This window comes from Apteryx mantelli, chromosome 1, assembly GCF_036417845.1.
Source record: "Apteryx mantelli isolate bAptMan1 chromosome 1, bAptMan1.hap1, whole genome shotgun sequence".
NCBI lineage: Eukaryota > Metazoa > Chordata > Aves > Apterygiformes > Apterygidae > Apteryx > Apteryx mantelli.
Genome location: NC_089978.1, coordinates 35,752,962 through 35,779,077, shown reverse-complemented (window position 1 = coordinate 35,779,077; position 26,116 = coordinate 35,752,962). Strand labels below are relative to the sequence as shown.

Sequence of the window (26,116 nt, the reverse complement as noted above, 5' to 3'; positions counted from 1 at the left end):
TGAACAAATACTTAATAAAAACTTAGGATATAGGAATTTCTGGTATGTTTATATGCAATGGTATGTTCACTAGCAATGTTGGGTGGCATGATTTGGTTGTTAACAGGTGGATGGGTAGTACCTTTTGAGATGTCCTTTGGTGTCCCACCAGGGTTATAGCTGCTGCTCCAGGTGGTCTGGTCCTCTGTTGTATCTGCCAGCCCTGGATTGATGCTTTGGGTACCAAAGGACATCTCAGTGGGCACTAGAGAATTGCATTTGAGCAACTGAACCAAGGTCTTGATTTTGGGGGGTAAGGGAGAGTGAAGGGGGGCATGCGGGGGATTTCTGTGATCAGAAGTATTAAAGACATGAGTAATATAAATAAATATTACTCGGAAAGACCAAGATTTTCAAGTCTTCAGCAACAAATGCAGCTGTTGTTGCTTAAGGGCATTTCACAACATCTGGCTACTGGTTAGAATCAGTAGTGAACATGCGGGAAGGACTGACATGAATCATAGTGTTTTTGGTGGACTTCTCCTAACTTAATCCATAGTATGATATCATGCTATATAATAGGAAATAGTTTGGTGGGTGTATTTGCACAAATAAGATTTCTGAGGCGACTGAAACCTGGAAATTCCTGGAGAATGCTGATTATTATTGGAGCCAGGGTTATATTATGATTTAATGGCTTTTCTGGGCTTCATTTGATGATCTGGCCTAGAAAAAGATTTTGAAGTAATAAAGCGTCTGTTTGGCTCCAAACTAATGAGAGAAGCATTGCTCTTTGCATTAACTGTTCTTTAGGAAGAGTCGTGGATAGCTACTAATAAACCTTATTAAAAAACTTAGGCAAGATTGAAGGAAATAGAAAACAGAGAGAAACCATTCCATTCCATGCAAAGTGCCTGCATCTTAAAAAAAAAAAACAAAAAAAAACAAAAAAAAAACGGGAGAGCTTTTGCCTCTCTTTCATGTGACTTGCTGCCTGCTGCACTTCAGTTACGTTGCCTCTGAGATATGTTAAAGTGCAGCTCAGTCAGTTTAATGAAGAAGTGGGTAGGACAAATCAAGACTAGAGACTATTTCCAGCAGAGATCGGGTAAGTAAATGCAGATGTAGATAAATGATTGCTAATATTGTACAAATGTTACAACATCTAGCCTGTAGCATTTAAAACAATACTCAGAGCAGACATTTTTTTTGGTAGTCTAATCTTTGTTTTATTTAAGTAATTTGCAAGTGTGGGTGGTACATAATATGCAATGGATTTATGTATGCGACTTATAGAGGATTTAGTTTTATTTTTTCAGGCTTCATACAACAAAACAAATAACTTTTCCTTTGATTTTATATACTTATTTTGTTTTAAATTCCTTGCTATGGAAGTAACTGCTTCATCTATTTTAGTCCAGTGCTCAAAATAATTTCAGTGGGAGTTAGCTGATAGTTTCTGGTGCCTTACTGTTATTTTGATTATTTCTCTACTGGTGAGGGAAAGGGGGAAAACAGCTTATACTCTGACCCTCCAAGATACTGCATTTTCAGATTTCTAGAGTCTAAATTCAGACCACTTAGAGCTCCCCCAGCATCAACTTGTTTCAAGAATTCATTCAACCATTCTAGGACTGCAGGACATGATTTCAGCTATTTGCTTTTGTTCTCTTTGTCTTTTTATAAAGCTTTTGTATTTGTTCCTATATTAACTTTTATATAGAATGTTTTGTTTTAAATTTATATATGCTTAAAATTTTGTAAACTTAATATCAATATAAGAGATAGAAAAATATGATGAAAGCTTTTTTTTTTTTTTTTTTTTTCCTTTTTGGCTTCCAGGCTTTTATTTATCAATATGATTTGTTTCTGTCTCCAGCAATTTGAATGGACCTTGCAGCTGCTATAATGCTGTTATGGAATAGGATTGAAATCTTCCTCAATTAATAATTTCTAGAAAGGTCATTTTAGCAATTTCAGAGCTTTCTATTTGAGTGTTCAAATCCCAGTGCGTAGACAAAGAGCTGAAAAGGAGTCATGATCGACATACATTGTAAAAACCTGTATCAAAACCTGATACAAATCTTAGGAACGGAAGAAAGAAAAGCAAACTGTTTTTGGTAGTCTATTAAAGAAAATAATAATTTTTAAGCATTTAATATCCTGTGATCTGGGGTGTGTCTTTCATTTACATCATCCTGGAGGAAAAATTTTATCAGATATTCTATTCTGTAATGATTTCCACTGTCTAGAATCTTCACAATGCAAATCTTTTTCAGATAATCACTCCGTTCAGGAGGCTAATATTGTGTGCTGAGAACAGAAAAGAAATGGAGGATTGGATAAGCTCTCTGAAGTCTGTACAGTCTAGAGAACACTATGAGGTAAGTTAATATCCCTGTTAGTGCAACCTGCTCAAGAGATCAAGCTACAGGACACACAACTGGAGTAGTTTAGCCCTCCTTAGCATGAAATGTATATTTAAAGTCAAAACCTAGCTTCGCGTTAAGAACTTTACTAGCCAAATGACAGTTTATTATGATAATTTTGTTCAGAAGTTTGGAGGAAGAGCAAGCTGAAACTCCCTTTGAACTTGCTTTTCCTGAGTATTGCACTGTCCCCAGTAATACGGAAACCCTCGGTAATTTCAGTCACTGTAGCTGTGTTCTGTACTTGCAAATTTGTCTTAACTTCTCCTTTACTAGACCGCACAGTTTAATGTGGAACATTTCTCAGGGATGCATAACTGGTACGCCTGCTCCCATGCCCGACCTACCTTCTGTAACGTGTGTAGGGAGAGCCTCTCTGGAGTCACCTCTCATGGCCTGTCTTGTGAAGGTAAAATTAATGCTTTCCCCTCCCTCTGTTTATAATGCTGTGCAAGTTGACAAATTACTGAAAGTTTAGGACAGATAATGATTCTGCAAATAATGAGTAAGAAAAAAAATGGAAGGAGAAATCTATTTGGTAGAATGACTGCTGATGACATGACTCGCACTCCTCATGCTCTGGACGCCTTTTCCTCACTCATTTCAGTAAAATGGTCCCTCCTGCTGCAGCTACCACTTTGGAAATTGCTTGCCTGGGTGGAAGGTTTGCAAGAAAAGATAGGATTTCTTTGATTTGCACTTAAAAAGTGCAGATGTGAACCAGAATAGTCTTACTAATTTGCAGAATCAACATGCCCCAGAAAAAATTATAACGGTTGTTTCTGCTCCAAATCTATAAAAATTATTAACATTGTAGTGCTGTCACCTTTCCCCCTCCAGTTACTGTTTGCTCTGCTGCTCTCTTGCTCATCCTGCAGTACAGGCTGTGAGGGTAGATGTATAGCTTTTAAAATGCATTTAAGGGATAGAGATGTAGATGCCTTTGCATTTTGACAGTTAAATAGATAATAACCAACAGAAACAAAAAGGAGATGCGGCTAAAGCTTCAGCATTAAGCTTATCTAGGGAAAAGATCTTTTGCAAGCAAATATCTGTGATAAATCTGAAACACTCAATTTTAATGTACTTATTTTCTGCTAGGTTCAGTGAAAAAGCAGTAACAAGTCTGCTTGTGTTAGAATCCAGCAGAAAATTAAGCATTGTTGTGTCCTTATGGTATATATGAAATTCAGAGGTGAGTTTAGGTGACGCTTTCACACTTATGTATTAATAATCATTAAGTATTTACTTACAAAATAGTTAACTGTCCAGAAAAGAATTACTGTTACATAGACCCTTCAAAACTTGATTTTTGGATGTGTGTTACCTGACTGCAAATGCATTTATGGTGCTGATGCTGTTACAATACTTCAGCTATATGCATAATATGGACTAGGGAAACTGTACTAAAGGAAACATTAACCTACTGTCCTGAATTGTCCATGCTTTTAAGGCAGCTAATGGTGCAATTGCCAAGAAATGGAATGAAGCTGTTTCATAGAAATTAGATGTAACACAGTTACTTCCAGCTTTTCTGGTATATGTTTTCCACTGTCTATAAGTCACTTAGACCGTTTTAAGGCAATTAGGGTATTTTCAGTGTCTGATATTGGCAAATGTAGGAACAAGCGCTTAACTAAAATACAGTTATACTGTATTGCCTGAGCTTCTTTCCTTTCATACTGTATTTAACTTCATAAGGTAATGTTATAGCTATTTTAAAAGGTTGTTTAGCAAGAGTTATTCCTGTAAGATTATCTGTGTTAATGATTTTAGTTCATTGTTTTCTGATTTTTCAATATCTTGTTTTGATTCTAAGCGTGGTTTTGATTTCTAAGGAGTTGGCATTAGCTTTACGTTAAGGAAGTTTCCTATATTTCCAGTTTTGTGCTTTGTCACCTTTCTGCATTGCATATTAAAAACTAATGATACATTTATCCAGATTTGTGATGCCAGTTGATCTTTCAGCAATTTTTACAAATGTCTCTTAATGGTAGATTGGATTTTCTTCCTCTGTTCTGCAATCTCATAAACATACAGGACCTGGATTGGTTTAGGTGTGGATATTCTGATATTCCTTTATCTGTTAATAATTTACCTCCTCTCATTTTTTAGCTACTAGTTTATATATTTGTTCTTTAAATTTTGAAGCATATTTATGTGTGTGTGTATGTATGTATATATCTCTGTCTCTGTCTCTGTCTCTCTCTATATATGAGGACCTTAACTACTCATCTAATCTGATTTAGTTGAAGGTTGGTTCTTTAACTGAAGTACTCATACTTTGTACCTTGATTCTGTATGCCTGTAAAAGCCCTTGTTAAACCTCCTTAATTTCTTCATATAACAAGTGTATTTTGGTTTGATACTACTTATTTGTCTGAAATTCTTGTGTGATTGAATTCATATCTCTTTGCTTCTCTCATGTGCACTTCAAATACATTTTCACTATCTATTCCTTGACTTATACTATGTTAACAATATAGAGATTTTGAAGAGATGATATAGTAGGTATGGAGTCTTAAGATTCCCCAGACATCATCTGTTCCACTTTTTCTCACTGCATCTTTAAAAAACCTGTTTAAATATTCATGCCTGACATCTGAAGCCTTGAGTGCTGCTTTACGCTGGGAATCCATTTATATCTATATTAAATTCAATTATTTGTATGGTCGTTGAACCCAGGCTTCTCTATTATCTCATGTATTGGAGAGATGATGTGCCTCAGTAGATACTGGAACTCTTCCTCCTTTCAGCGGATCAGATTACTGGCATGCCAGGTTCTCTTGAAAGTAGCTTAGGTTCTTTGTACTCTTTGTGGTCTGATTCTTGACTATTATCTGTAGGTAAAAATAAAAATAAATCCCACTGCTGATACTTTGCAGCTCACAATGCTTTAGAAGATCAGTCCTTTAATACTTCATTCTCTTCAACCTGCTGGTATCCAGCAGCTCTACCCAACTGTTTTTCTGCCTGATTGCACAAGCCTCATTTTCTTTGGAAATAAGGTGGGTTGTGGGTCTGCCTCCTTTTTTCAGGGCCCTTCCCTCCCAGTAACTTTCAGCAAATGTTGAACAAATTAAATGCAGGCCACCTTGAAAATACTCCTTAAGTTTTGTGGAAGCCAGTGTAGAAAAAGAGTATGTTATCGCATTCATTAGGGCAAAGAATATAGTATGAACTTGCATCTTATTAGACGTCAAAGAATCGGTGTGGAGAACAAGCAAGAGAAGTAAATTCATATCAAACCACGCTTCATTCTTTGTACTGTTCAAAGAAATATTTGACTTTTTAAAAATTTAATTGTATGTTCCTTTGAGATACAATGCTGTTCCTCCCACTAGTTCTTCCTTCTATGTCTTCTTAAAATATACTATATTTTTCAAGTGCTGTCTAACTAAGTATGTTGTGCTGAAAAATAAGCATTTTCCTCTAGCTAGTTCTAAAGGACTGATCTCCCCTGCATTCATCTACTGTCTTTACTAGGACAGAGAAATTAAATTATATTTTCTGCCTTCCTTTGGAAATCGTTCCAAACCATTTGAATCAAGTCAGACTTTTGTTCCTTGTTCTCCTCAAAAGTCTCTCTTATTCAGAGTTTAGTTTGCTGTATGCTCAGGAGTATGAGGTTATCAGGTTATCACAGGGATACGTGGGATGCTTAGACAAAGAAACCTAAAAATCTATAGATCATTATCTAACTCTTACAAATCTCATTAGCCTCAGTTACTCTGGATTAATAAAGCATTTCTGTCCAAGACATTGCCAGTGGAACACTGTCTTTGTGATTATTCACAAAGTATTTCTCTATGTAGTGTTTTCATTATTATGACTGAATCTTGATGGTTGAATATCAAATATACCTCATAAATATGAATAATGCAATGCAGATGAGATGCTTTCTGCTATAATGAATTACACACACAAAACAATGTTGAAAGAACAGTTTAAGAGCATGGAGTCGGGCAATAAGAAAATACCAGGAATCAGGAATAAATTGCTTCTACAAATGGTTCTTGGTCCATTGTTCACCTGATCTTTTTCCATTACAATTGCTTTTTTTTCCCCAGAGAACCCTCATCATCTTACTCACTGCATAGAATACTGTATAAGCAATGGCTGGGTAGTCGCTGTCTCCAGGACTTTTGCCACATTTTCTGCAAAAGCTGGAAAGTGAATTGTGAATGAAGTAGCCGGGAAGAGAGAGGATGCCTCACAGTTAACAGATTAAAGGCTATAACAGAAAACTGTGCGTGGAGACTTTGTATCGCATTGCAGCCCTATGTGATCCTGGGGAAATCACATAAACTGGATTTTTCATCCAATTATTAGTTGTGTATTTTTTATTTTCTGGGCACCTAGCTTGATGACCTGGGGTCTATATCACAAAGATGCTGAGTATTCAGTAACTGCAAAAAAAAAAACAATTAAAGCTGTGTTTTGAAGACACACATACTTTGAAGATACATTGTACTGAAAAGTCAGGCCTCCATTGTCTTTTTAACCCCCACAATTGTTGGACAACATTGTTTTTAATCTCTCTATGCTTCAGTTACCCCTTCTGTAAGTGACAATAAAAGCAAACCCATATCATGGCAGTACACTGTGAAAATTAACATGCGTTTTTTAAGCACTCAAAAGTTGTAGTGGTGAGCACAGCAAAAAAGCTCATGAAGAAATGAACAATTGTGTCTTAAAAGCAGTATTGGATTAGCTTATGGTAAATAAGGCAAATGCCTGTTGAAAATCAGTAGGTATTAGAGTACTGCACAGCTGCATACTTATCAAGAACCTTTCATCCCAGGTGGTGAATCAGGGTCCTGTTAAAAAAAAGCATGTGATCATATAACTGAAGACTTCACACCTGCATAAGGAAGAAGCTATATTAGGGTTGCACAAGTAACCTAACTTTGTAGTCCTTGACTTCGTAATGTAAGTGTTCTTTTACCATACTGTGTGTAATATTAAATTAACTTTCAAAGTTATTTATTTTCAAGAAAATAGTAAAAACTAACAAGGAGCTAGAGAATTTTATCTTTTATAGCATCATTAGCATAGGTTTCAAATTGAAGTGAAGCTAGATTGCTGTTTTCATGTCAGTCTGTCACCCTATTTTCCCTGTGGCTTGTGAATCCTGCCTGCGAGAATATTCTTGGAAACAAAACAGCAGGTTTCATGGAATCCCCCAAGATAAATCCTTCCGTCTTGACCCCTTAAACTGTAGATACAGACTCAGGGATCTTCAGATCAATTTCAAAACTTTGCCTTTGGCCTTTGAGGTTGGAAAAGAACAGTCTGAGCCAGCAGCTATTCTTTGAAGAATGCAGAAAGCTCATCAGAAAATTGGTGGTAGAGTGGTAAGTTTGGCAGGACACTCAATATTTTTTCCCAGTGCAGCTGAGTTAATTGATGAGTGGATAGAATAAATGGCCTTTGGGGCAAAAGGGTTTTGTTACAAAGATGTATATTTTCAGTGTAAGAGGTCCCTATGATAATGTTCAGTAATGTTGACTTAACTTCATTATAGATAATAATGGCTGTAGATTTAATCACTGTGTCTGACAACAGATGCTGGTGCAACTGTGTCAACTGTTTGCTAATTAAATGGTTTGCTTGATTGACTTTCAGAGAGACTTGTTTCATATGCCAGTTACAACTATTTACACAGGAAATTAAACTTTAAAAAATTGCTCTATGAATAGCCTAGTTTTGGATTGGCTATTTTTTTTCTTTTTTTCATCTCTTAATTTTCGTTGGCGAAGTAGTGACAATTGATATTTAGCAATATGTCTGCATGTTTCCAAAAGATTTCTGATATCAGACTGATTCATGAATGGAGTGTAATATTATTTGAGAAAAAAGAAGTTGGAGGGCAATAGAAACTAAGGTTGAGAGTTAGTTAAAATTTCCCTTTTTTATACCCCTGTCTTCCATGCTGCTATGTATTTTGTGACTTTGAGAGACTTCATTTTAAAAGCTTTAAAGTCCCATCCATGTCTTACCATCCTTGTTTCTGACAATGTTTAATGCTTGAAATAACATGAATTATTGTTTGATGACAGTTGGGTTGCGGGGGGGCACCTACAGAAAGCCTGAACTGAGATTGAGCAGGCTATACTGTGCCCATAAAGCAAATATTAGCTGTTGCTTGTCAGGATACTATCAGCGGTGTGCATTGCTGAAACTCTATAGATCCTTGGTTTGAACTCGTGAGTTGTAGCCTTGCCTTATTGGGACAGCAGAAGTTGAATCCAAAGCCCTGAGATCTAATCCAACGGTAGCCCAATAGGATTTGAAAATTCCCTTACTTTGCCTCCTATGCCTGTATATTATCCAATCTCTTAGTCATTTTCTACCATCCCTCACTGCTGATTTGTGACAGCTTGATCTGCACAGCAAAGACGAATGTGTCATTTCTGGGTACGAGACTGAGTTGTATGGTGTCTCTTCTCCAAAATGTTCAAGTGGCAAAACTGCTCAAGGCCCAGCACATTTGAGAATGCAGCCTTTACTTCTGTGCTGCAGTGTGAGCTGAGTTCTTTTAGAACCGGTTTATATTGGCAAACACGCAAAAATATGATGCTGAGCTATTTTGAAAATGTGAGCCTATCCTGTTAGCTGAGGAATACGGGATATTTGCACACTTGGGGTCTATGAATGCGGCTTTTTGAAATGACCGGGGAGTTCCTGTAAACCAACAAACCCCCTTTTTCTGTTTGCTTCTCTTTGAGCTAAGTATATACTTTCACACATTTCCCAGAGCAGGGACAACTGACTGCTTTCAAACTCAGATTTTGCTTGCTTAGTCTCCATTCCCTTTTTTAAATTGATCTGGCAATAGATCAGTGGAATTAAAATGAGAAATTTATGATTCACAAGACCTTTTGTACCGAGGCTTAATGTTTTTAATGGTGAACAAGTGATGGGCCAAAGCTTTTGATCGCTTCCTGTCAAATATTTGTTTGAAAAAAGACTACTGCTTTTGGTCTGCTGGCTAGTTCTCATAAACCTTTAATGCTCTATGTCAAAATAACGTATATAATGCATTTTAAATAGAATGATCTCATACACTTCCAGTAACATAAATACTCACAGTTGTATGCATCAGTCTTTCTGGTATAGTACGGTATCCTTAACTAGTCATACTAATTAAGTTGAACAAAATACAGTTATTAGATTGTCAGAATGTCTGCCTGTGCTAGATATCTGTACTAAATATTACAATTAGTGTATTGCTGTATAAATAGTCCAGCAAGAAGTCAGGCGCTTCCTCACTTCATGTAACCTCTTGGAAAATATCGTAACTACCAGTCTCCTGAATAAACATATCACCACCTAATCCTTCATTTTCGCAGCTTCTAGGAAAACAGGCACAGCGGTGTGCCCAGAAGGGATTCTCTAGCCTAAGAAAGAAGCAGAGCTCCTGAAGCACAATTCTTCTCAGAAATACCCTCCCACGACCTCCTGTAAAATCAAACTGGGTATCTCAGTTGTGTCACAGGAGGAAGAGAAAGGGCAAAAGCATAGTTAAAGGTATATTAGTACCTTGCATTGCATCTGAAAAATGGGGACAAATGTGAATTTGAAGACAGCCGTAATGCGGTCCACAGCTAAGCAAACAAAACAGGGTTTTCCTCAGCTGCTGAATTTTCTAATCATTCTTCTATCAGAGCCCCTTCTCTTAACTGACTCTTAAGTCAGCTCTAAGGTGACAGAGATACTCTGGTCTTGAATGTTTGTGACTGTTGAACTCTTTCAAAGGATAGATGAAAAACTATTAAGTCTGCATATAGTTTCTGTTATCCCTAAACCCAGTTTAGGGAGTTAAAGCTAGAATGATTATAAACTCAGATTTTTCTTTTTCTTGGTTTGTGTCATGTGTGCAACTACAAAGTGAACATGTACTTGACTGTTTCATGAAATAGCTGTATTTGATTTTTTTTTTTGAAATTTTAAGATCCGTGTCATAGAAATATAACAAATAACATAGCGTACATTTATGTGTGCCTTACAGTGTGTAAGTTCAAAGCACATAAAAGATGTGCTGTCAGAGCAACAAATAACTGCAAGTGGACTACATTAGCCTCGATTGGAAAAGATATCATTGAAGATGAAGATGGTGTAAGTATTATTCATATTTACAGTATTTTCCAAAAGCTGGTTCTTCCTTATGGGGGAAAAAATGGCTAAGCATAGAAGTGTTGTCATTTGACCCATTAAAGTTAATGGTAGGCGGCTGTATTCCTGAACACTTTTCAAAGCTTAACATGATATTTAGAACGAAAGTGATATTCCTCTCTTACAAGACAAGTTTGATATCCGTGGGCATGAGAATGTGGCTGTGTTACAAGATTTTAAAGACCACATGCAGAGAAACTCTGAGGCTGGAGAATTGCTCAGAGAAGTTCCTACTGCTCTTGAGCAAAGGTGGTATTTTATACTGTTGTTGTACTGTTTTGGCAATCCATTTTGTGTCCTTCCTGCTGATGGTTACTCCCCAAGAGGCCTGTTTGGAATTCACTGACATATGGAAGGTTTTTTACTGATGAAAGCAAGAATTTTAAAATTGAAAGAAGAAACAGCAAAAGCTTTTCAGAGGTTTATTGTGATAGATGGGTTATTTTTACAAACACAACCATGCACGTGCCACTGGCATGAAACTTTTCCTTAGAAGGTTAGTCCTAAATTGCACAAATATCAGTGTAATTTCATCCCTACATAGCGTTGCACATCTTATTACTGGGACAAAAAGTGTGTTGAGTTAAGCTTTGTGCTGAGCTTTATAGAGCTGTGACTTGACATTCATGGTGACTGAGAGGGGTGACTAAAGCCCCTGAGGTATTCTGCTGTCTTGCCTGTTCTTCTGAATTGTAATGTTTTTAATTGGCTTGTGAAATGTATGCAACATTAAGTGAACGGGTACTTATTTGTTTTATGGAGACTCTAGATTTAAGTGACCTGTTCTTTTGTGGTTAGTTATTACCATTGTATCAAGAACAGTTGAATAAGATGTGTATTACTTCTTCAGTGTCGTATTTCTGCTTAGCATATGAAACAGCACCGCAGTCCACATTCATAGCATTCGCTTGTGAGAATCGGTGTCGCTTATCCTAGTCTGCCATATGGGGGCAAGAAGTTTTGCTCAAAGGGTAGAGCTACGGGAAGTCATTTAAATCCACCTGCAACTGAGAGACAAGAGCCTTCAATTTCTATTTCAGGGTGTTTAACATTTTAACTCCTTTTTCACAGATAGCTATGCCTCACCAGTGGTTAGAGGGTAATTTGCCTGTCAGTGCCAAATGCGCAGTCTGCGACAAGACCTGCGGCAGTGTTTTACGCCTGCAAGACTGGAAGTGCCTTTGGTGTAAAGCTATGGTAGGTGCAATGGACCACATCCAAATGTCTAGGATTTTGCCAGCGTTATGGTTCATCATTATTTTTACTTTGTCATTTCAGAACTGTGCTTTTGAATTGAAGTAGGAGCAGGCAGCTTCTACAAACTCATATTTCTTTAACATTCATAACTTCTTATGACTGTCCTACTTGCTACAATTAGTTTTTAGTATCCCCACAGATGCAGCTTTTATTTAATGACCTTGACATCCAGTGTGTTTTCTCTGCCTTCTCCAAACATTGAGGCCCTGGTTCAAAACTTATTGGATACATTAGTGTCTTGTGTGTACTGACTTTTGTAGGCTTTCTATCAGGTCTGTAGTACTTACTTGGTCCAGATTGGAGCCTTTTTTTGAGGAAAGGGTTTTAAAGAATTAGTGTTTCAAGATAACTTAAGGTTCAGAAGCCTGTTCTGCAGGTCTGATTATATGTTATCTACTTGTCTTTTTTTATTATGAATGATTTGCATTCATCTTTAGAAATATTTAAAAATATTGCTGCTGGACTCTTGAAGTGCTCTTCTTCAGTGTACTCCATATTGCTGACTGAAATTCTCTAACAGTCTATTGCTGTTTCCCTTAAAATACAATTTTCTCCTCGTTGTCACTTAATTGCTTTCTTATGCTAGGCTTTAGAAGTGGGAAATCGGCAGATTTTTAAAGTATTTCAGGGCATTTTGTGTAGGTTTTACTAATTGAAAGTTAACTCTATACACTTCACTGTGACATTAGGCATGTAGATGTCTGAGGCTCTGTGTCCAGGCACTGGAAAGTGATTGGCACCTCCGGAGGTGATTCAAAATTTAGGTGAGCTGCAGCAGTTGCTGTGAGAGCCTGTTTTTCCAATAACTATGGAAGAGGCCTGTACAACATGTGATTTATGGGTCACAGGCCCTGCCTTTGGCTGGTTTCTCTGGCTTCGTAGGTGTGCTAGGTTTAGTGCACGTATGTCCTCCAGAACATCCAGATCGGCTGGGCAAGTACAGAGCTATTGCACTGTGTGTGCCTGCTCTCCCCGGCATGGCTGCTGGGAATTTGGTCCTCCCCTGCTACTGGATGGAGCTAAGTGATTTACTTGGTCATAAGAATTTTTCATACCTGCCATAGGGGTATCTGAAGATGAAGTACTCCAAACTTATATTTTGTAGAATGAAAGGCCTTTGTGGTTGAACACTCATATGTTTTTGTATAGTTCCACTCCTCTTCCCTCTACACCTAAATGTTATATATTAATCCATTTTTGTTACCTAGATACTATATCAGTTATGCATTCACCCAAAAATTACATTGTAGGGTAGGGAAATAATTCTTTTTTTCTTTTGTAGGTTCACACTGCCTGTAAAGATCTCTATCCTCGTAAATGTCCGCTTGGCCAATGTAAGGTATCGATCATACCTCCAACAGCATTAAACAGTATAGACTCTGATGGTACGTAGTACTGTGGTGTGTTCAGTGGCAGCTCTGAAGTTGTTGTGGTTAGTGAGATTTGTATAACTAAACAAGGCTAAAATCCTTCTGCTGAACAGGTGGATGTAGTCTTCAAGTTTAGAGAAGAGTAGAATTTTCCGTGTATTTTTTCAGAGGAATATTTACCTACCATGGTTTTAAAAACATTTTTGAAAGTTCTCCCACTTGAAATTCTTCTTCTTTTCATTTATGATTGTTGGAAACTTTTCAACTGAATGACCAGAGTCCTCAGGATAAAGGGGCCTGATGCCTCCCTGACATGGGTCATACACAGAATGAGTTCTCAAAATCTGGATAACTTTGCTCTATGCAGAGGTTAGCTATCTGATTGGCTCAGATCCAATAGCTACTTTAATAGGCTGAAAAGACGAATCACTCCCACATTCTCTCTAAATCTGAATATAAGCAGTGTAAGAATCCTGCAACACACAGATAGAAAACCCAGCAGATGTTCAAAACTCAGAGGTGCTCATTGGTGGCTCAGAATAGAGAGGAGTTGTAGGAGCAATAGGAGTCTGTATATGAGGTCAGGGAATTAATAAGGAGTATCGTGAAATCTGACTGCTTTAATTTTGTAGTTTATGTTGGTGGCAAATGTAGACCAACAACTTTAACAGAATGTAATGACTTTTAATCTGTGAAATTAATAGAAATAATTGTTTATACTGTACATATTCACTCTTTCATATTCACTTCCTATTTAATGTCTCAGACCAGAGCGTCATGCTGCTATTTATTATTCATGCTAAGAAGATTGTTCCATATGTGCATTTATATTTCTTGGCAGTTAAATAAATAAAACAAACCTTATTTTAAATTATGCATTATGATAACGTGGAATTATATTAGCATTCCTAGATTTGTAATGTTATGTTTTTATTTTAATAGAAGTTGTTGCTTCCTTATGTGTTTTAGGCAATTAAAAAAAACATAGTTAATATTGCCTGAAATGTCAAAACCTATACCCGTGATGTCTGATTTTGAAATGGTGCTGAGAATCCACTTCTTTCATGGAGTAGTAGTATTAGTGACAATGGTGTCCCTTAGTAGAGCATATTAAGGGCCTTACTGAAAGCCTACTGTAATCAGCTGAAAGATCTGCATTGACTTTAATTAAGCTCTGTATCACAATTGAAGGTCTGATCAGTAATTCCATTGTAATTAATAGTATAATTTCAGTCTGAAATAAAAGTTCTCATGCAAAGTCTCAGCTGGGAGCCATTGAATCCTGTAACTTTTTAAATCTATGAGTGTTCTTAGAAAGTTCATACAGACTTGGATGATCCAGTTCAACCCAGTGAGGTTAAAAAAAATCAGATAAAACACAAACACTTATAACTGAAACATATATATCATTATGTGATAATCTGTGAAGAAGAGATTTGAGAAGTATTCTAGAAAGTCACCTTTTTTGCTGTGAAAAAACAATAAAGCTATTGTCTTCAGGATTTTACTAAATCTAGGCATTGGAAATATTAGAGAAAAAAAATGAACTGGTAAATAGTGAGCAATGATGTTTTCCTTGGTAGGGCTAATATTCAGTTTAGCATTTACATTATGCATGATAAGATGTACTCCTTTTGTCCTTCATTCCTTTCCTCCTCTTTCTCATGATTTCTTTTTGTGTTGTTCATATTAGAAAGCCTTATTTATTTCATTCTTTCTAACTATGTTCACAGGTTTCTGGAAAGCCACATGCCCGCCATCCTGTGCCAGTCCTCTTTTAGTTTTTGTTAACTCAAAGAGTGGAGACAATCAGGGAGTAAAGTTTCTTCGTCGATTCAAACAGTCGTTAAATCCAGCTCAGGTGTTCGATTTAATGAATGGAGGACCTCACTTAGGGTAATGACCTTGGAAATCTTGAGCAATCCTTTCTGCAAGGGAATTTAGTGCAAAATATAGTATTGTGTTGTCCCCTTATTATTATAATTCCATCACCAGTATTTAGTATGTGACTTCCTACTTAAAATCTGTCATAGTTAATGGAATTTTAATATGAATTCTGGTGGGTGAAGTGATTGTAAGATAATATTTTCTTTTTAGAAAAATTCACTTGAAAATTCAAAACCAAAAATCTCAGCAGTCCAAATTTTTTTGTGGCTCTTTGACTAGCTTTGAGTTATATTAACTGGTAAGGTTCAAAATGGTTGAACGTGTTTAAATGCCTTCCTTAAGCAGGGCCTTTATGCACAGTTGTCTGGATGTTTTTTTCTGTCTCAGATACATAAGTCAGATATTCCTGTAATTTCATCATGAATGACTAGCTAAAGAAAAACCTATTTGTCCAAATATACTCTATCACTTTTTGAATTCCAAACACAAATGTCAGTTGAGGATTCTACAACCAGCGATTGACTAGTGCACTAAAACTTCTGTCATTGGAGACCTACATTTGAAATCTCTTTTAGGTAACATATGCAAATGGTTATGAAGATGAGCATCCCACAGAATTTGGAGCAAATCCATGATTAAAACCAGCAGGCATTCTTCAAATTCCCGGGGTTGCTTGTTGGAGAGAGAGGGGTGAAATCTGCATAGCAGTGGCCACTATACAAGCATCCTTGTGGACTCATAAAGTTTGAATTCATGCATGTCTTTCTGTTCGGGTTCTGTTAATTTTGTTCCACTCAGCTGTAGCCTTGTGATTAAATGGCCTATTAATATCAGTTACAGCAAATGGAAACACTAATTTTTGTATTCTTAAAGATGCAGAATTATGCTTGTATGATAAAAATATGGACAACAAAAATGCAGAACAACTAAGTTCAAATAGTGGACAAATTGTACAAATATGATGGAACACAGCTGATGATTTTTATAATTAGTACTGTGTTATAGAAATGTTATTTTAACTATTTAAATTGTAACTTCCTTTTCATTATAACCCTGATTTAAATCTTACTTTAACGTAAGTCCCTTTCAGCTAACATTTTGTGCATGTAATTCTAATGACAAAGTATACTTAAGGAAGGGTCCTCTTACAGGAGAGACAATTTTTGAGAGAAGACAGTCTGAAAAATGTGTCTTTCTGCTTGCAAGTTCTCTTGCTTTGTATAGGTGTCTCTAACAGCAGCATGGTTTAGGAGGTTCACTTTGGTTTTGCACAATAATCATAGGTCAGCTGGCTTGCTTTTATCTATTTTTCCCCAATGTTTTCCAAAGAGAGGTCCTTAGCAGTTGTTCTATCAGTTAGTGCTGATGTCTTCTTTCTTCTACTAGATCTTAGAAGCACAGTCACATTCTTTGGGGGAGTGTATTGCTAGGGGATATTCTCCCTTTTCTCAGAGTAGCAGAAACTGATCTGGAATCAACATTTTTTTCCTTCTGTGCCTGCCTCTGTTGTTCTGAATAGGTATCTGCCGATCATAAACAAGTGACATTATTTTCTTTTAGAAAAGCAGAAATGCTTCAAAAATTTGTGGTCTTAATATGCTGCTTTTTAAAATAGTTCTGAGATGATACATATTCTGGAAAATAACATGCATTAAAATAAATAGATATATTTTTATAATTTTAAGAATTAACATTCTCCAAAATTTTTTATGTTTATATCCCTGTTTTTTTTTTAATCTCTTGCCTGTTTCTTCACATTTCATTCCTCTTTCTTCTTTGTCTCACCTCTCTGCTTGTTCTGTCTCTCTCATCCTGCTTTCTCTACTGCTGTAGAGTATTGTATTCTGTAGCTGTTAATACTTAGAGAATAGAAGGAAGAGCCACAGGAAGTGAGAGCAGCATACTCCTTAAGGATCTCATATGAAATAGAGCATTATCTGTTTTATATTGTTGTGATCACCTTATATGTAATGATTGCCTCCAACTGTCCCTGCATTTCACAAGTTTCACAAGTCACAAGTTGCAAAAGGCTAAGTTGCCCACCCATACTGTGGAGCACATCCTGTTGTCATGTCTTAACCTTTTCTTGTGAAAAACTCCTAGTGACCACAGTGGTGCCTTATGCTTCTGACTTCAGTAGGAAGCATAGAGCAGTTGAGATTTCATAGCTTAGAAAAGTATTTTTTTTAAATAACAATAATAATAAAATCCTGAAAACAATATGTGATATATCAAGGGGAAAAAACTCTGCATGTTATTTATCAGAAGTGTCAGTATAAGTGGAATGTACAGCAATAGATGGAATGCAGATAGATTTATTTTCTTAGTAAGTTGTATCCACATACTTCAGAGCAATAGAAGAATCATCATGAAAGGTATTGTGTACTGTATTTTCATGTAATGTTTGCTAAAGAATATAGGCTCTAACTGGTCACATTTTCCGTCCAGTTTACGGTTATTTCAGAAGTTTGACAACTTCCGGATTCTTGTATGTGGTGGAGATGGAAGCGTTGGTTGGGTGTTGTCCGAAATTGATAAACTCAGCTTGCACAAACAGGCAAGTGTGTATACTTAGACTTGGTTCTTTGTCATTTATCTATTGGTAGAGGTAGGGCCAAGCTCAATAGTTACTGTTAAATGAAAATTTTCACTTAAGTAAACATGACAAATTGTATTGAGACTACACAATTTGATCTGCAAGCTTTAGACATCAGCTATAAAATCAACATTTGTTGCTTGAAATAATAAGCATTTGTAATAGTTTGTACTTTTTATTTCTAATTTTCGATAATAGATTTGCTCTTATGTTGTTTTTCAGTGTCAGTTAGGAGTGTTACCCCTTGGTACTGGGAATGACCTTGCTCGTGTCCTTGGTTGGGGAGGATCCTGTGATGATGATACGCAGCTTCCTCAGATTTTGGAAAAATTAGAACGAGCCAGCACAAAAATGTTAGACAGGTAAACGTAAATGTGTATACGCAGGATTTATCATGAGATTCAAATTGTATGTTTGGGTTTTTGACGGCCTAAAATCTATCCCAGAAACATAATATTGAGTTGTTTTGTTTTTTAAAAGAGATTAAAATGGTATAGTGTACAGATCGTAATCATGAGTGAAGTCAAGACGGTAAATGGGGGACAGCTCTTCAGTGTCCTTTTTCAACTGCAGGGTCAGAGGGGAGAACATCTGACAAGACTAGCAAGAGTTCCAAAGGTGAACAAAAGGCGGTAGTTTTTTAGGTAACCGGTGAAGCTGCAAAACTGCCCGTCACAAGAAGTTGTAAGCATTAAGAAATGGGGTAAATTCAAAACCATTTTGTTCAGTGTGATAGATGAAAATTCCATGTGGACTGTTGAATACCATTAGAGTTAGCATCTTTATTTAGGAAATAATTGAGCTCTGTGTCTTTGGATGTAGAGAGAAACCTCATCTTATGCTTTCACCCTTTTTGTATTTTCTTTAGGCATCAGCTGCTGTAGATGACACATTGGGCTAGATGGATCTTTGGCTTGATCCAGTACTACTATTTGAACATATCTTATGTAAAATAAACACAGGGCCAATTGAGCTTCTCAGTTTGAGGCATTTTCTCAGTTGAAACCAAATGTCATCCTACTCCTTGTTTTGAATGATATTTGCAGGCCAGGTATTTTCATCCAGAAAACAAAGGAAGAATCTTGATTTTTTTAAAAAGAGAAATTGGTGATCATGTCATTCTAATGAAGGTGTTGCACTGTTTTTTGAAGGGACTGCATGTATGTGTGTGCTGGTTTTTCTTACTCAGTGTATGCTTTCTCTCATGAGTGTTTATGTTCTTGCTGTAGTTACAAACACACACACGTATATAAGAGTTACAAACCTTTGAATCTAATGAAAGAGGATTTTATTTTAGTTTTGTATTTTGTGAAATAGAGAAGAAAATCCTTTTTTTGCTTTTAACTCTTTTGCAAACTATTTGATCATTTTACAACAAAGTGCATAAGAAAAGCTTGGTGCTGATCAATAGATATAATTGCTGGCCTGGACATTTTGAAATATTCATAGATTAAATCATGTTTATATTTTCCTGTACTGAAATGAGCTTAGTGACATTCTTTACTCTAATTTCTGTAGATTTGCTCCCAAGGCCACCTGCAGTGATTACTTGTTCTTTTCAGCAGGCTTTGAAGGATGTTGATATTAGCAGTTTCATACAATCTGTACTCTAGAGTACTGTCCTTTTCCAGGGGAAAAAAAAGTATATATGCCAGTGAAGATATTTCACCACTTGCTTTGTTCTCATGGCTACCTGCCCCCAAATGAGATGAAAAGCGAATCTTATTTAGAGCTTTTTTTCTAGGAGCACATCTATATTCCTTTGACCTCTGCAGTTATTTTGCATGATGTGAATTCTTCTGCACCATGAATATTTTGCTGGAAAAGTCTTTTTTACCATCATTGAACATCCCAGGATTTGTTCGTGAATCACTAACAAAAAATTTGAGCAAAGAACAAATTATTATCTTTAGACTCAAATATTTCATCTTTGTTCAGTTAACTTACAATTAAAACTTAAACTCCTTTTTTGTTTTTAAACAAATTATTCTATGGGGTGACAGTGAATTTTCTTTTGTTGCTATGTTAGAGAAAGGATGATACTATAATAATCTGGAAACCTAAAAGCTATCTTACATTTCTTCTAGGTGGAGTATAATGTCATATGAACTAAAATTACCAGCAAAGCCTTCTATTCTTCCAGTCACTGCAGAAGAAGAATCGGAGGAATGCCAGGTGAAGTTTTTGTTCTGTTTAGTTGTTGCATAGACTTAACTTTGAGCTGCTGGAATGACAATATTTAAAATATAATTAAAGTACTTGCATGCAAAATAGAAAACAGATGTTTTGTGATCTGCTAATTGAATTGAGTCAACTTCTGTTCATGCCATGTATATCAAATAATTAGGACTTCCAGTTCTGTTTTGTTTGCCAAAAATGAATGAAGCTGAGTAGTCTTCAGTGAAACAGTCAGAAAAATTTCTTTCTGCAAGTATATATTGAAAAAGCAAAATGTTTATTACTCCTTTTGAATTTGGAATAAGCAGTTAAAAATGCCTTTTTGAAAGCAAGGTTTGTGTTCTCTTGATGAAGGAAACAGAGGAGCTGTTCAGAGCTTGTAGAAATGACTTAGGGTGATGCTGTCTAATGCTCTTTTTGTTCTTTTGGAGAACTCAGAATCCTAAGTGGCCTGAAAGAATAGCTTAGTATATCTTTCAAACTAGATTTGTGCTTATACTATCTGTTGAGGATTCGATTTTGAGGGAGAATGAAAGGCTGTAATCAAATTAATTAGCATAAAAAGTTTGATTCAGAATGACAAGTTAGTTTATTCCTGACAAGTTAATGCATATCAACTTTAGCACAAGAGTACTTGAGAAGCAGTTAATCAGCAGGTTCTTGCATAATTTGATGACTCAGGATGTTTTAGTTGGCATGGAGGTTATAACTTTTGACAGCTGGCTGGATTCAGAGAGACCTGGACGGGCTGGAGAGGTGGGCAGAGAGGAACCTCATGAAGTTCAACAAAGGCAAGTGCAGGGTCCTGCACCTGGGGAGGAATAACCCCATGCACCAGTACAGGTTGGGGGTTGACCTGCTGGAAAGCAGCTCTGCAGAGAAGGACCTGGGAGTGCTGGTAGACACCAAGTTAAGCATGAGTCAGCAATGTGGCCTTGTGGCCAAGAAGGCCAATGGTATCCTGGGGTGCATCAGAAAGAGTGTTGCCAGAAGGTCGAGGGAGGTGATTCTCCCCCTCTACTCAGCCCTGGTGAGGCCACATCTGGAGTACCGTGTCCAGTTCTGGGCTCCCCAGTACAGGAGGGATGTGGCACTACTGGAGCAAGTCCAGTGAAGGACTTTGAAGATGATTAGGGGGATGGAGCATCTTTCTTATGAGGAAAGGCTGAGAGAGCTGGGACTCTTCAGCCTGGAGAAGGCTAAGGGGGAATCTATTCAATGTGTACAAGTATCTGAAGGGAGGGTGTCGAGAGGATGGAGCCAGACTCTTCAGTGGTGCTCAGTGACAGGACGCAAGGCAACAAGCACAAACTAAAACACAGGAAGTTCCATCTGAACATGAGGAAAAACTTCTTCACTGTGAGGGTGACAGAGCACTGGAACAGGTTGCCCGGAGAGGTTGTGGAGTCTCCTTCTCTGGAGATATTCAAAACGCGCCTGGATGCAATCCTGTACAATGTGCTCTTAGGTGACACTGCTTGAGCAGGGGGGTTGGACTAGATGATCTCCAGAGGTCCCTTCCAACCTCAACCATTCTGTGATATAGAGATGCAGAAAGGCCAGGACTTTACTGGCTGCAATTCTGATATGGTCGTTTTGCACACAGCTCTTTCTGGTGTCAGCAGTGCACACTGCGTCTTTATCTTCTCTGATTTTACAAGACTGTTGGTGTGTGTATCCTCTTGTCAGGATGACAAAGTAAAAACAAAAACAAAACAAAACAAAACAAAAAAAACCATTTTGTTCTAGTTAGTTCTGCCTTTGAAATTAGGTTTAGTCCCTCCTCAAAATTGAAGGAACTGGTCATACAAAACCTCTGTTTTGGAAAATCAGTTCTGTAGGCTATTGTTACGTGCCGTTATTCTGAGTTAGAGAAAGCTGTTTTGACTACCTTGTTCTATCTCTGGTTTAATGTTTTTTGCACAGTTTACTGAATTGTGATGTTCCGGAAAAGAATAGATTAAGCTTGCTATAGGTAATGTGTTAAAGTTCATTTCAAAAAGTGGGTGCCCAATTCTTTTCCTTTTCCTTTCCCTTTCCTTTCCCTTTCCTTTCCCTTTCCTTTCCCTTTCCTTTCCCTTTCCTTTCCCTTTCCTTTCCCTTTCCTTTCCCTTTCCTTTCCCTTTCCTTTCCCTTTCCTTTCCCTTTCCTTTCCCTTCCCTTTCCCTTTCCTTTCCCTTCCCTTTCCCTTCCCTTTCCCTTCCCTTTCCCTTCCCTTTCCCTTCCCTTTCCCTTCCCTTTCCCTTCCCTTTCCCTTCCCTTTCCCTTCCCTTTCCCTTCCCTTTCCCTTCCCTTTCCCTTCCCTTTCCCTTCCCTTTCCCTTCCCTTTCCCTTCCCTTTCCCTTCCCTTTCCCTTCCCTTTCCCTTCCCTTTCCCTTCCCTTTCCCTTCCCTTTCCCTTCCCTTTCCCTTCCCTTTCCCTTCCCTTTCCCTTCCCTTTCCCTTCCCTTTCCCTTCCCTTTCCCTTCCCTTTCCCTTCCCTTTCCCTTCCCTTTCCCTTCCCTTTCCCTTCCCTTTCCCTTCCCTTTCCCTTCCCTTTCCCTTCCCTTTCCCTTCCCTTTCCCTTCCCTTTCCCTTCCCTTTCCCTTCCCTTTCCCTTCCCTTTCCCTTCCCTTTCCCTTCCCTTTCCCTTCCCTTTCCCTTCCCTTTCCCTTCCCTTTCCCTTCCCTTTCCCTTCCCTTTCCCTTCCCTTTCCCTTCCCTTTCCCTTCCCTTTCCCTTCCCTTTCCCTTCCCTTTCCCTTCCCTTTCCCTTCCCTTTCCCTTCCCTTTCCCTTCCCTTTCCCTTCCCTTTCCCTTCCCTTTCCCTTCCCTTTCCCTTCCCTTTCCCTTCCCTTTCCCTTCCCTTTCCTTTCCCTTTCCTTTCCCTTTCCTTTCCCTTTCCTTTCCCTTTCCTTTCCCTTTCCTTTCCCTTTCCTTTCCCTTTCCTTTCCCTTTCCTTTCCCTTTCCTTTCCCTTCTTCCAGTTTCGGGATACTTACTTCATTTGGTTTGGTCCCAGAAGACTTTGCTGTAGCTCAAACACTAGTATGTTTGTGCTTATAAATTAGGTGTTTATGTATTTTTTTCCCTTGAAATTAAAATTGATTTACTGTCAGAGTTATACAGCTAAGGTTGGGTTTTAGGGGAAAGGAAGAATGACATTTCTAGCTGTTCAATATCAAGAACCAAAACACACTAAGTATCAGATTTTAAGAGATTCTTAAAAGAAGCCTTGAGAAAATTTCAGAACTGCAGAGTTATTTTTAGCTTCAGATTTAGAGCTTGGTTAGAATTTTCTTTTAAAACTGAAACCTGGATCTATGCCCATTTTGAGACAGGACATAGTGCGTGAAAATGCAATTCTGATCCATTCCAGACCTTTTCCTGAGTATCATAGGATTTATAATTCTTCTGTGCAATAAAAGAAGGAAGATGCACACATTCATTCTCCCAAACATTCTAGTAAAGACTAATCCCCGCATGGTTTATTCATTAAGGATTGGTTTTGATATAACTGTATCAGTTTAGCAGCCTTTGTCAGTGGGGATATTGGGGAGGAAGATACCATTTGACAGTAAAAAAGAAAATTCAGGAACCTATCCTCAAACTTTGATTCTTTGTCAAACAGCTTAGTCTGAGGGAAACTTGCTTTGTTTGGAAATAGAAGACATAGACTGTTATAAATCTAAAAAGAAGGTAGATTGTTTCTACTGCATGGACTATTTATAGCCTAGGAATAAATTACTGTTTCCTCTACCAGAGGAAAGAGAGCTCTCTAGATGAAGTTCTCAGATTCACTGTTATTTTGAGTATTAAAAATACAGTACAGAAAATACAGTGTACAGGTAGAAGCTGGGTTGCCTGCTTTTTGCCCTTGGGCTAGACCTGCATTGGAAATCCTGCTGTTTCTTGGAGGTGTTTTAACACTCTACTTGGTGTTAAAAAGCTGAAGCATGTGGAAACTGAAGTCTTGTTTTTCTGTGTTTTCAGATATCTGCTTATGAGGATTCAGTTGCTGCTCATCTTGCAAAAATCCTCAATTCTGATCAGCACTCAGTTGTCATATCATCTGCCAAGTGAGTTGATGGTTTTTACGTTTGATATGTAGGATAAACTGCCTGTGTAACATCACTGTATATGACCATAATAATCTTCTGTGTAAGCTTGAATTTCTTATGACTGGCTCAGCTGGCTTGGCTTAATATAGCCTCATTTGTACTTTGTAGAGTGGATGTTTTTTTCTGTAGAAATGTTATATGGTACAACTGTAATGGATCTCTTAATACCAAACACATGAACATTTAAAAAAATCATGTTATGTTAATATAATGTGATTTTAAGTCACTCAAATCCAGCATGCAGTTTAAGTATGAAATCTACTGTTACTAATGTAAAAAGGTGATCTGGTTCACATTACAATTTTTATGTTTTGTTTTGCTTATACCATATTGGTAAGAGGACAAACTATTTCACCAATGCAAAGAAGAATTTCAGCTGTGTAGCTCTCTTATAGCTCTGTCTGTATCAATTAAAAAGCCAGTGGTCTCAGAGAATAGATTTTTTTCCAAACTGAAACTCTTAAAAATGAGGGATAGCTACTCTAGAAATCATGGACGTCATCTGAAATCAGAAGTATTCTGCGTATACTTTATATGTGAAAAACTGTTTTATATTTTGTGGTATGCAAAAGACTGATCATAGAATCAATGATACATGTGACTGTCTTTACATCTCATTCTTTTTTCTGTTAAATTAATAAAATATCATTTTTAACATTCACATGCTGCATGCTGAAAGTTAAACTGCAGAATACTTTTGTAACTTCAAATTCTAAATGATGTCTGTATCTTCCTAAATCTCACTATTTAGTTCCGTAAAATAAATTTAAACCAGATGAACACTACTAACCAATTGTTCACACCTTGTTAGTAAAGTTGCTCTGCCTCTGCCAAGTAGGCAATAAGAACCGCATTTTTCTTGGGCTTACACAATGAAAATTCATTTCAGCCACTGTAGTTTGTATAGAGATGCCTCAGGGCTGACTGTGGATCCTGTAATGGGATGTATGTGGACATAGGCTTTCACCTAAGAAGTGCTCCATTAAAGTCAGTAGATTTTCACCATGGATTGTAGGGTCCCCCCTTCAAATGGGAGGTTGCATTTGAAGTTAATAAAGGGAATGCAAGTTTGCTACTAGCTCTGGTATGGAAGGGAAAGCAATGGAAGGGTTAAATAAAACGGGAGAAAAATGTTTTGTTTTAAAGCTTCTCTCTTGAATTTTACAAGCCATGGAGAATATTATCAACTTCACAAATATGATCACAGAGTTCCCTTTACAACAAAAATGGTATATAGTAGTATGCATATGAGTTGATGGCCATAACTTAATCAGTTGTTCATCCACATACATTTATGTAAAGTATGTTCTTCTCAAAAGGGCTTAAAGGGCTTTTTTTAATCCATAGGAGTTTTGGGTAGCATTGGATCTAATTTAAGTAAAAACCCTAAAAACATGTTAATAACTTTAATAAAACTAATCCAAGAATTTAATATTAAAATGTATCTATTTTATTTCATTTGATTTCTTCCCTTTCCTATTTTTGTCCGAAGAATATTATGTGAAACTGTAAAGGACTTTGTTGCCAAAATAGGGAAGACTTATGAAAAACCAATGGAAAATGCAGAAGAAGCTGATGCCATGGCCACTAAAGTAAGATTATGACTATTTGGGGGGTTAATTTTAAGTTTATAGCTTGTCAGTTTTTAATTTTCAAATAGCTCGTGGATGCCCAGTTTGGCTTCCGTTTTGAGGTCCATAACTTTAAAATGCTTCTCTTCTTAGTAGATAGAGCAGTTATTTCTAAAACATTTTTAACAACTTTAAACATCTCTGTGAACTCTGTTTAAACCGAGTAGTGCTTTCTTTTCTCTATTCCTTCATGTAGGCTAAAGCACACAGGATAAAAATACATAGGGATAGACAGAAATATTTTGCATTGGAAGTTGTACTTTCCTCTAAAAGGAATTAAGTTAGCTACAGGAAACCAATAGAATAATGAAGAGAAAATATGCTGGGAGAATGAGGGGAGGAGAGACTATAATGTTAAAAATAATGGATTAGGCTGCAAATTGTAGAGATCATGTTGCAGAATCAGTTTAAAAAAAAATAAAAAGGGATCTGGTTTGAGGCACAAAACCTACATGAACTGAAAAAAAAAAAGAAAAAAGAAAAAAAAACCCCAAACCACTAACAATCCCAGGGTC

General features: G+C 37.1%; 1 protein-coding gene across 1 annotated transcript in view; it reads left to right on the top strand.

The window, feature by feature from the left end:
* The window catches only part of DGKH (diacylglycerol kinase eta), a 156,576-nt gene that overhangs the window by 97,451 nt on the left and 33,009 nt on the right, over positions 1-26,116 (top strand). Inside the window, exons 4-14 of the mRNA XM_067292456.1 lie at positions 2,259-2,363; positions 2,685-2,817; positions 10,423-10,529; positions 11,658-11,783; positions 13,126-13,228; positions 14,947-15,109; positions 17,549-17,657; positions 17,919-18,058; positions 19,784-19,871; positions 23,843-23,928; positions 25,463-25,562. Of these exons, the coding sequence (XP_067148557.1) occupies positions 2,259-2,363; positions 2,685-2,817; positions 10,423-10,529; positions 11,658-11,783; positions 13,126-13,228; positions 14,947-15,109; positions 17,549-17,657; positions 17,919-18,058; positions 19,784-19,871; positions 23,843-23,928; positions 25,463-25,562 (1,260 nt within the window). The remainder of the gene's footprint in view (positions 1-2,258; positions 2,364-2,684; positions 2,818-10,422; positions 10,530-11,657; positions 11,784-13,125; positions 13,229-14,946; positions 15,110-17,548; positions 17,658-17,918; positions 18,059-19,783; positions 19,872-23,842; positions 23,929-25,462; positions 25,563-26,116) is intronic.